Source organism: Anopheles gambiae, chromosome 3, assembly GCF_943734735.2.
Source record: "Anopheles gambiae chromosome 3, idAnoGambNW_F1_1, whole genome shotgun sequence".
Lineage (NCBI taxonomy): Eukaryota > Metazoa > Arthropoda > Insecta > Diptera > Culicidae > Anopheles > Anopheles gambiae.
In genome coordinates, this window is record NC_064602.1 from 23,289,110 (window position 1) to 23,300,293 (window position 11,184).

The 11,184-nt window shown below is 46.7% G+C and overlaps 2 protein-coding genes and 1 long non-coding RNA gene across 5 annotated transcripts in view; 1 reads left to right on the top strand and 2 right to left on the bottom strand.

Annotated features, from left to right (window-relative positions):
- Positions 1-5,354, top strand: part of LOC1279972 (protein limb expression 1 homolog) — a 30,711-nt gene extending 25,357 nt beyond the window's left edge. For 2 of the 3 annotated variants that reach the window (XM_061657543.1, XM_061657544.1), the window contains exons 2-5: positions 1,653-2,205; positions 2,352-2,515; positions 3,421-3,614; positions 3,714-5,354. In XM_061657543.1, coding sequence (XP_061513527.1) covers positions 2,130-2,205; positions 2,352-2,515; positions 3,421-3,614; positions 3,714-4,080 — 801 coding nt within the window. In that variant the 5' untranslated portion in view covers positions 1,653-2,129 and the 3' untranslated portion in view covers positions 4,081-5,354. The remainder of the gene's footprint in view (positions 1-1,652; positions 2,206-2,351; positions 2,516-3,420; positions 3,615-3,713) is intronic. The other variant, XM_061657541.1, reaches the window with a different exon arrangement.
- Positions 5,355-6,261: 907 nt separating this feature from the next.
- LOC3291882 (uncharacterized) lies at positions 6,262-7,451 on the bottom strand. Its single transcript, XM_552919.4, has 4 exons — positions 7,175-7,451; positions 6,891-7,095; positions 6,674-6,814; positions 6,262-6,561 (listed from the first exon to the last, which is right to left on the bottom strand). Exons 1-4 carry the CDS (start codon positions 7,352-7,354, stop codon positions 6,407-6,409), a joined length of 681 nt encoding a protein of 226 aa, XP_552919.4. The 5' UTR covers positions 7,355-7,451; the 3' UTR covers positions 6,262-6,406.
- Positions 7,452-9,198: 1,747 nt separating this feature from the next.
- Positions 9,199-9,893, bottom strand: LOC133393289 (uncharacterized). The gene is made up of 2 exons (XR_009766073.1): positions 9,670-9,893; positions 9,199-9,561 (listed from the first exon to the last, which is right to left on the bottom strand). It is a non-coding gene; the product is annotated as an uncharacterized LOC133393289 (long non-coding RNA).
- Positions 9,894-11,184: the final 1,291 nt, after the last annotated feature.

Here is an 11,184-nt window from a genome sequence, read left to right on the forward strand (position 1 = left end):
TGGGGATGCTGCGTGTTCGTGTATCGTTAATTCGGTCAGATCGAAAATCAAAACCGTACCACGGCTGCCTAACCTCAATAACTCATCCCACTCTCAAAAAACCCAAAAACAAAAAAAACAACGACATCCAAAATCGGACGAGGCATCCACAGGGCGCGCGCGCTGCGCGATAAAACCGATTGATCAACTTCTGTCGCACACTAAAAACACATCGCTTGATTAAACAATAATAATTACCTCTAATGTTTTTATTTCCTCGCCGTTCTGCTGTTTGTCGTCCCCGGGGGTTTTCGTGGTGGAAAGTAGAGGGGGGGGGGGGGGGAGGGGGGTTTTTTTGCCTACTATTTCCTTTCTCTTTTCTTTTCTCTTCTTCTTTGCCTTTCTCTTGAGCCTTCCTTCCCCGATCGGTAGGGGCTCGGGGCTGATCGTCTGCTTTTGCTTTCCATGTACCGTTTTCGTGGACGTACTGACTTCATCAGAATTTGTTACGACTTTAAAGGAAATTAATATTCATCGCTCTCTGTCTCTGTTTCGCGCCGCTGTTTCTTTTCGGGGGGTGCCTGCTGCTGCTGCTGCTGCTGTTGGCCCCGTGTTGGCCCGTCGTTTCGTACGGGTTTGGAGCGGTTGCTCTCCGTGATCGTGCAAGGCGGAGGCAGCAGCAGCAGCAGTAGTTCGACGTCCGGTTGATCCCACCGAACAACAGAACCAACCCGAACCCGAGGGAGAGCAAATAAAACAGGGAAAGCAATAAAATATTCCGTCTTGATTGAACTGCTTTTATCTGTGCATTTCAGCTACGATTCGTACAGCGCTTTGTTTTCGTGAAGCGGGCTCGCCTGGGATCGCTTTTAATTCATCTCCCAGCCTTTCCTTACGCACACACACACACACACACACACACACACACACACACACACACACACACACACACACACACACACACACACACACACACACACACACACACACACACACACACACACACACACACATCACACCAACACTCGGGTAACACACAGCACCCGTGTTTCCACAAATTCCAGTAAATAATCTCTTACCAACCATTTGGTCGGAAAACTGTAACACAAAGGACACAGGAAAGCACAGCTCCTCTCAGCGCCGCCACCGATATGGGAGATGGTGTATTTTTATGACGCACCTGATTGAACCAAGTGCACAATGACTAGGTTTGATTTTCTTTTGGGCGCTTAAAATGGCTGCCGGTGAACAAGGTGGTGATGAAGCCGATGCCTCTGCGGGAAGGGGGCAAAAAAACAACAACATTGTAATAATGCTTAAAGTAAACACCGGAAGCGACCATCCGTGTAAAAGCGATTGGCCACTCCACTCTACGGGTAGGATAATTAGGGGATGGCCACTCAAGAGTGCCAAGCCGATAATGCTTCTTTTCCTTTTGCGTGCGGAGGGGGGGGGGAGAACAAAAACACTCAGCATGCTTTTACAACAACTGCCCGAGCACGAGTGATTCTTTCTGGCCGGGGGAAAGAAGCCCCGAACAGCCGTATCTTTCCTATCTTAGAATAGCAACGGCTTTGGCGGTGGATGATTGTAAACTCAGCAAAGGCTTTGCTCGATTATCCCATCATCCCAAGGGCAAAAGAGGATGTTTAACAGTTTCCTACAATTTGCAGTGACACGAGTTATCCTTTGCTGCGAGTTATCCTATAATCCAATGATAACGTTTCAACAGTGGTTAGGTTGTGTATAAGAATAACAAGCAGAGGACAGCAACAGACACAAAAACCCGGTAAAACCAAACCCCATTTTCTAGCGAGTTGTTGTGTGATGTTGAGCCCGGAAGAGGTTCATCTTCTGAATGAACACCTAACAGCAACATTCAGAAACGTGCGTGCGTACGATAGAAACCACCGGTGTACGGTTGTGTCAGTGTAACGGGGTCTTCGCTACCAGCTACACTACTGGTGTGGTAGGGGTTTATTACGAGGGACAGAAGCAGCACGCACGGCAAAAGGTGTGCAGCACGCGCAACGATACACTCTTTTTCGTGCCTGACCCGTTGGGACGAACTCACCGCACCACCGCAAAAGGTTCTTCCACCGTAAACAGTAACAGCTTCGGCAAACCATTCTACAAAACCCACTGCCAAGATGATGGTCTACCCGGAAGAACCGATCTGGTCCATTCCACACATTCCGGCACTGTACGATGATGGCGATTACGGTGGTAAGACGCGATCGATGAGTCTGTCTCTGCTCGATCAATTAACGATCGAACGAACTATATTTTGTTAAAATCTCTGTTTTAAGATATCAAATTGAAGCATTCAAAGCGTTGCTAATTATTGATTCCCTTTCCTCCTCTGCTTCCAGTGAACGTCGTCGAAGCACTGCAAGAGTTCTGGCAAATGAAGGCAGCGCGCGGAGCGGACCTGAAGAATGGCGCACTAGTGATATACGAATCGATTCCGTCCACCAGCCAACCGTACGTGTGCTACGTGACCCTGCCCGGTGGAAGCTGTTTTGGGAGTTTTCAGGTACTTTTACTGTTCAAGTCAGCTTTACAACAACAAAAAAGTGCATTACTAGAATCTAGTGATGTGCTATTTGGAGCGTACCGACGACTCCGATCCAATTCCGGCTATTGTTAGTCTGATCCCGGCAAAATGGGGACCACTGGTCCCGCCCGGAGTCGTTTGGTGATGTCCGGAGACGTCTGGAGTCGTCTGGAGTCGTCTGGAGTCGTCCGGAGTTGCCCGGAGTTGGAGTTCTCTGAAGTCGCCCGGAGTTGAAGTTCTCTGAAGTCGCCCGGAGTTGAAGTTCTCTGAAGTCGCCCGGAGTTGAAGTTCTCTGGAGTTGCTCAGATTCGAAGTTGGCCGGAGTTGCTCAGATTCGGAGATGTCCGGAGTCGTCCAGAGAATGGTCCGAAGATGCCCGGAGTCGTCCGGAGTCGGAGTCATTTGGAGTCATTTGGAGTCGTCCGGAGTTGTCCGAAGTCGCCCGGAATTCGCCGAGGTTGGAGTTGTCCGGAGTCGGCCGGATTCGTCCAGAGTCGATCAAAGTCGATCCCGACCGCGACTCGAGTCAACTGGAGCCGTCCGGTGCATTGTGCTTGTTATCAGGAATTTCATTTCGTTGTCTTTTTTTTTTTTTTTTGGTTTTTCACTTTGCGCGTGTACTTCGTACACAGATCTTTGTTTTGAAGGAAGACACCGGCCCGGATTTCGGACGACTTCGGGTGACTCCGGACGACTCCTGACGACTCCGAACACCTTTGAACGACTCCGAACATCTCTGATCAACTCCGAATGACTCCGAAAGTCTCCGGACTCCGAGTAACTCCGGGCAACTCCGGACGAATCTATTTCGAATTTTTACGCCGCCGTACCCATCACTACTACAATCCTTTCTATGTTTCACTCGGTTCCCCACATTGTTACAGAACTGCCCCACGAAAGCAGAAGCACGGCGAAGCTCCGCGAAGATAGCTTTAATGAATTCCGTATTCAACGAACACCCGTCCCGGCGCATCAGCGATGATTTCATCGAGAAGGCGGTCACCGAGGCGCGTGCCTCGTTCAAGGGCGATCAGAACCAGGAGGACGACGGGCCCGACACCGGCATCGGAGCGTTCAGGTAAGGCCGTTGGCAAGAGCGATCGTTCAGCGGATTTTTACAAAGGAAACGTGTTTTATTCTCCCCCCCGACCCCCCTCCCCCTCATCGCGCTATGCAGATTCATGCTGGAAACCAACAAAGGCCGCACCATGCTCGAGTTCCAGGAGCTGATGACCGTGTTCCAGCTGCTGCACTGGAACGGTTCGCTGAAGGCGATGCGCGAACGGCAGTGCTCGCGGCAGGAGGTGGTCGCCCACTACTCGAACCGATCGCTGGACGACGAGATGCGCCAGCAGATGGCGCTCGACTGGATCGAGCGGGAGCACGAAAACCCCGGCCTGCTCAGCCGGGAGCTGGCTATAGCCGAGAGAGAACTAGAGACTGCCCGTCTGGCGGGCCGGGAGCTGCGGTTCCCCAAGGAGAAGAAGGACATCCTGCAGATGGCGCACAACCAGCTGACCGGGGGCAGCAACATCAACAGCTGAACCAGTCGCCTGCTGCCATTTTTGTTTCTTCTCCCCCCTCCGATCCCGCTTTCACCCCACTTCAACATCCCGCGGTGGCCGCGGACGCATCTAACGCAAGCAAGCTAATTTTAACTTACATATTATTATTATTTTTTTGTTAGGCATTTGTTTTTTTTTTAATATGAATTCAATTAACGGCAACACATTGCACACACATACATGGCCGGTGATGACGCCGACGGTAGTTGACAGGCACGGCGTTACGGAAATGGAAAAGCATGTAGTAGATCTCTGCTACCTGAACGATTTTGTTTTAGCTGCTTTCGATTACACTTTTATAGCAAACGCTGTGCTAAGCACGACTCCACTATCATCATCACATCGATCATCAGATTGTTAGGCGTGAAATATCGATCGATGTCGTATTGGCAAGTAACAAAAGAAAAACAAACAGAGGAAAAAAACGTATTGCTAGATGCAACGGTTCACCTACAATGCTTGACTACATTCAAGAGCTATCTTGCGCGAGAAACGCAACGTTTACATTACTACCCAAGTAAACTTAGTTTCTTCCCTCCTTCTTTTCGGGATCTAGAGATTAATTCTTCGAACAGGAATCACTTTCTCCCACGATCGTTTATTAGCAATCCGCGAAGCTTTCAAATACGGTCACGTGCAAGCTATTCAAACTGACGAACATTTTAACGAACGACTGCATCATTCTCTTACCACTTGTACATAAAAAGCGAGGTAGAAAGAGAGAAAGAGAGAGAGAGAGAGATAGAGAGAGAGGGAGAGAGAGAGAAAGTGAGAGAAGAAGAGCACTATCATATAAAGTCAGTACGAACAACGAAAGCGCGGATCGAAAAATGCGTTCTCTGTGGTCTGTGGTAAAGGTAACGAACGTGCGCAAGAGCAAGAACAAAACATCGAACGTTTAAACGTTATTTTTTAACTTTACGTTTAAACATTTTTAACCCACTCTTAACGACTCCCCCGCCCCCCAAGGACTGTTGAAAATGCTACAGTTTTTGAGTAAAATGGTTTAATTTTATTGTTCTTTTCACCTTTCGCATGCTCACCACCACTCTCCCTCCACCCTTTCAAGCATTGTGTTGATTGCGTTTAATTCAGATGCCTGTTGACAGAGTAATAAAACAGCAACGAAAAATGTGATTTTTAATTTCGACAAGATTAGGTAATGTGCAAAAGCAAAACAAGAAAAAAAGCAAAATTTATTATTATTTTTTCGTCGTGAACGCTATTTATTTAAAAAGAATGATAGAGAGAGAGAGAAAAAAAACGAGGAGGCAACAAAAAAGCTTAACAAAAAAAGAAGAAGAAGGAGCAGAAGAAGTAGAAAGGCAAAACGGTGTTTTATTTACAATCGACAATCGTTGACTAGGCTAGGTAATGGAAATTTTATTATTATTTTTTTTTGCAACACGTGAAGCAACAACGCGAACTGCAACAAAACAAAAACTTTCGGCCAAATTTTAATCTTAATTGAAATTTATAACAAACAAAAAACAAAAGTTACGTGTTAGAAAGAAAATACAAAATGAAACATGTAGAAGAAATGAGAAGGAGAGAAAGAGAGAAAGAATGAGATAAGAAGAAGAAAAGTATGTGCGAGAAAAAGAGAGAGAGAGAGAGAAAAGTATAAATTAAAGAAAAATTCTAATAAACAAATCTAAACGAAGAAATTGTGATTCTTATGTTTAACTAAATTTACGATAATGTACGATTACGAAAAGCGGCAACAAATCATACAACACAACAGAAAAAAAAGAAGGAAAAAAAAAGAAATCAAAACAAAAAGAAGCAACAAAACAAGCACAACAACGATTTTAAGTCGACTACCAGCCACAAACCGTCGTTTGTTTCTAGTTTTACGATTTGCTTCGTAGCAAAATTAACTCAAATCCACAACCACAGTGGAAAAACGATCATTTCTGTCCCGTAACCCATAACGCATATGCATGCAGCCTTAATAGAGAATATTTTGTTTTTAGTAATTATGAAGTATCATCATTTTGTTTTCACCTATCCACCCCCGGGGGGATTGCCAGGATCAGATCAGTAGGACACGAAATAGGAGAGAGAGAGAGAGAGGAGTGTTTTTTTTTTCTTTTCTTTTTAAATCAAATCACGCTAGCGCGCGCTGCTAATGACACAACGAATAACAAACAACACACGTCTCCGTTACGTATTTTGTAATGAAAAGCAAATAATACGCATTGTACAACACAGCACCGAGCGAGCGAACATTGTGGCGCGTGATACAAATAAATGAATTTTAACAGTATACATACATACATTACACACTTTTCAATTTCAATCTTCAAGATTGGCGCAGATTTCGGCACTGATTGGTCATCGTTTTGCACACCCCGATTAGGGTCAGGGCGGTCGTAATGGTGGTGAACGCGATCAGCATCTGCTTGTGCTGCACCGATAGCATCCGCGGTGAGTACTCGAGCGCGAGCGATGTCATACCTGCTCGGGAGGGGTGAAAACGGAATTATTGCAAAGAGGGTTGTTGTTGTTGTTGCTGTGGCGCGTTCAATCAATCGAAACGTGCGCGCGATCCACACACTTCCACACTCACCGATAACGAAGGCGACAATGCCGGTCAGGTAGTGGCACATCTTCACGTACACTGGCTTGATGAGGTGCTTAATCTTGACGGTGTACATCGCTGCGATGCCGTTCAGTATGGACAGTGCGATAAAGATGAGTGAAACCAAACCTAAAAAAAAAAAACAAACGTAATACCAGTGACATTGTGGACAGCAGGAGGAGTATTAAAATGCATTTCCATTTACCCGTTATGGCATGATCCGACCGGAAGTGGTTCCGTCCGGCATCCTCCTTCAGATAGATCTCAATAACGATCCCGACAAGGATTGCAACACAGCCGATCGCCTGCAAAGCCCAGTGCAGATGGCGCTTGGTTGCAGTCGAGTACCGATTCGTCCACGAGTTGGCCGGGTAGAGCGTAAGCAGTGACTGTGCCATGAAAAATTGGTACTGCGGTAAAAGAAATCGGGGAAAAGCTTGTAAGTAACGTTCGCGATGTTTACTACCCTCGTTTTAATCATATACTTACACCGACGGAGCAGAGGAAAATGTGCCAGGTAAACAGCTTGCCAAAGCCTCTCGTGTACGAGTAGTAGGACAGATAAAACGTCACATATCCAATCAGCATGTGGTTGATGGTGTTAAAGCATGTCTCCAGATGGTAGGCGATCTTTTCCCTGCGCTCTGCCCGCGTATCGATCGGTTCCATGTTGTGTTGCTGTTGCGCCGACGGATTGTGGTCCGCACTCGTGGTCCCGCACAAAACGGCAATAGGCAAACTGACCCCTTCGACTAAGCCCCGCTTGATGGTTTTATAGCCGAATAAAAGGCGAGCAGCTTCATTCTGTATCGCTCGATCAGCTAAGATACGTGTCTGTTGATGGTTGTGTGCTTATCAAACCTCCCTCCCCCCCTTGCATTTTGCTGCATCGAACGGTTTGATCTTGTCACGAAATTGAAGGAAACCCCCCCCCCCCCACTGCTTCGATTGGTTGCATCTTTGAAATTGAAACAGAAAAAACTGATTAAACACACTTTCTAGAAATAGCTAGAGTACAATGTTGGTAATGCGAAACACACCGACAAGACGGACTTTAATTGCAGTACCACTGCTTTTGCGTTGGTATGGAAGGGTCTTGGAAGCTTCATTCCGTTCGTGCTGATGGCCAACTGTCTTAACAATCATTCACACCAACCGGTTAGAGAAATTAATTACAGCCCAGGCAAAACAAAACAAACCGCACAAACACAAACACACACCAACCAATCCATCGCAATCAAAGCTTGTGGGAAAAGGCTGTTTCGGATGGCTCCTTCGTTTTTGCATTTGATTGCAATAAAATTCAATCAGCTCACTAAACCCCCAATTCCCACCCTGTAAGCGGTGTGGTGTAAGGCTGTGGAGCCTAGGTACAGCGCAGGCAACGAATCTCGCCATAAAAAAGCGGTCCATTTTGACCGCTGCCTGCCTGCTTCCGAACTGCCCTTAACACATTGTGCTTTAAAAAAAAAACAAAAGAACACGAAAAGAATACATAAAACAAACTGACAAACTACATCAACCATTCCAGCTCAAAGTACGATCGGCCCACCAAAAAAAAAAATCAACCTAAAAGCGCCGACATTTGTCATTTCTGCGCTTCTACAAACGATCAACCCCGAGAACGATTCCGTACACACAAGCATTCAAATATTTTATTTAATTATCGTACAGCTGCAAATGATTCTGTTTCTTTTCTTTCCTTTTTTTTGAGGAATTGCCAACTGCATTTTGAAGTTGCATCGTATCAAAACCGAACGGAGACAATCAGAACGGGGACGGGACGGTTGCAACAAAACGGCCCCTCTTTCGATGATCGATGAAGATGGTTTTACGTTAAAAGTTACTCAATTTAATAGAAAAGAAACATATTTTTTAATTCTATAAAAAAAATTAAAAACAAATAATAATTTTAACTACAATGTGCAAAACAAACAATACGAAATCAACAATCAACAGTCGTTTTTCCGGTAATCAATTTACACTGGGCAGCACTAACTCTACTCCACAAAACGCATATCCGTTCCCCCTCCCCTCCGGGGTGGTGTAACCGTTTTGTGCCGCATCATCATCATCATCATGCAACAACAAACTCATCGCCACTTTCGGTTCCCGATTTTTCGGTAGGCCCCCTTTACCTTTGGCCCATACCTGGCCCGGGTGCCGCTTGTCGCTTTCCACTCATTCTCTCTATCGTTCTCTAGACAACGGCACCGCTTACTGCTGCTGCTGGGGCCTGGAACGCATTGTGCGGTTGCGGTGGCGACGATGCCCGGCATTACGATGCACATCTTCCTGTACCGAACAACAATCATCATCCTTTCATCGCCCCAAACGCATCCGCATCGTAGTTACGATGGAACCCAAACGGGAAGCGAACACACACACACACACACGTGGAGGTACGAAGGAATTTCCTTTTTCCTTACTGGTCAGCAAGCGTTTGATACACAGCAGCCAGCAGCGCAGCGGCAACGACAACCAAACAGCAGCAACAAAAAAAGTCTTGCTCGTAATTTAAAATTTTAATTTTTATTCCTTACATTTTCGCGTTCGTTTGCTGTTTGCGAAACAACGCACAACCCCGTGTGTTGTGTGTCATTTTTCCCCGTCCCCGTTCTGTACGCATGGACACAGGTTTGTCCACAAAACACGTTGTAAGTGATGCCCCCTGCCTACTTGGTTGATGCACGGCTGGGGGTGGGGGTGCATTATTTTGTTTTATTTAGTTTTTTTTTTTTTTTAAGGGGAACTATCGCAGTAACCCCCTGATATTGATTTTAATAAAGAAATATATTTAATGTTCGCTGTGCATACGAAGCGATGTACAAATAATGCATTTTTTACATTTTGTTTAATTTAGTATAGTAGTTATTCTGCAAATAGATTTAAAACAATCGTCAAAATTAATCAAGCTTTCCGAAATGCTCTTTGGGTGATATTATAATAAAAATTAATTTAACATAACTATTGCCATAGCTTACCTTAAATGAGCTTGAAACGGCGTAGCCAGCTGCAACGGCTCTACTCTGACGGCACCCGTGTCCCAAGACCTATCCGCTTCAAACACCCAACCGGTCCATCTTCCACGATTGAAACCTTCCCCGCCCCGTCGAACCACCTGCAGCGTGTGTGTGTGTATCTAAAATAAATAAATGTATCACGGTTAATTACAAAAGAGGTCGTGTCCCCAAAACTTCCGCGCACCCCACACCCCGCCCGCCCGCCCGCCCCCCTTTCCCAATCCACTCTCGGCCACACCGCGCGCATACCGATCAACCCGATCGCAATTGGCTTGCCCAAAAAAAAAAAGGGCCAATTTCGTCAACAAGTTTCCAGCGCAAACTGTCGCTGCTGCACGCCCGACCACATCCTTATACAGCCACTGGCCCCGGGACAAGTGTAACACAGGGCTGGCAGGGGTGCATGGGGTCGGACAACCGGGCCTGGTCGTACGTCGTACAATTTGTGAACTCCGATGCGCAGCACGCCACTTCTGCACACCCTTGCGTGTTTTGCGGACCCCACCCCGCACCGCACCGGACCCCCAAAACAACGTGACCAAAAGTGTATTCGAGATGCAGCCATTTGCCGGGGGGACCCGCAAGGAACGGAAGGAAACGAAACGAAAAAAAAGATGCACACTCGCAAAAGCCGCAACAAAAAACTGCCCCCGAAACTGCGTGGAAGGGATGGGGGGGTGGGTTCTTCATTCGAGAGAATGACAAAGTGAGCGAGAGACAGAACGTTCGCGTTTGTGCTGTTTGAAAAACTCCGGAGCTTCCGAAAAGTGGGAAGCACGAACACTTGGGGAGGCCAGTGTGCAAACGGTATAGTGGGAAGGAGGTGGGGCCGAGCTGGAACGCTGCCCTTTTGGCTTTGGGAATTTTCGTTGAATGATCTGTGGGAAAAGCCATCATTATTATTGGATGAAAAGCTCATTAACACATTTTAAGTTTTTTTCTCCCCTTCCCGGCTCGCTGGCCGCATGATAACGGATCGAGAGGAAGGAATGGAATGGAGACACGTGGTAGTTCTTTGCGTAGCTTACGCACGAAGGAAACGCGCACGTCGCAGGTAGCTTGATGCAATATTTTGTGTGCAAACTGCAGGGTTTGTTTGTTGCCACCCTTGTTGGCAGCCGAAAACACCCTTGCAATGGTGGGAGCGGGGAGATGAACGTTTTAGGAAAAACGCTTTATACTCCCTCCAAACCCCCCCCCCCCCACCCACCACCACCACCCTACCGCCCAGGGAGCTGAGGACGACGAAGGAATTGAGCAATCCTGTCACGCACGACGCTGCGGCAAACCGAGTTCAGTCACCTTTTGTAACAGTAAAACGCGGACACCAATACGGCGGATGATGATGAGGCCCCTCCGCGAATTTGATGGATGGAAAAACTTTTTGGAACCTTTCTCTTTATGAATATTCATGCCAACAAACGGAACAGGGGCTTTCATTTCGCAACACGGAAGAAACTAGTTTTTCTACATTAG

Excerpts from the sequence above, each read along its gene's own strand:
- LOC3291882 (XM_552919.4), bottom strand. The coding sequence starts at position 7,354 with ATGGAACCGATCGATACGCGGGCAGAGCGCAGGGAAAAGATCGCCTAC. Across the intron at positions 7,096-7,174 it reads TTTTCCTCTGCTCCGTCGGT|TACCAATTTTTCATGGCACA; the intron begins GTAAGTATATGA and ends CTTTTACCGCAG. Across the intron at positions 6,562-6,673 it reads CATTGTCGCCTTCGTTATCG|GTATGACATCGCTCGCGCTC; the intron begins GTGAGTGTGGAA and ends CCTCCCGAGCAG.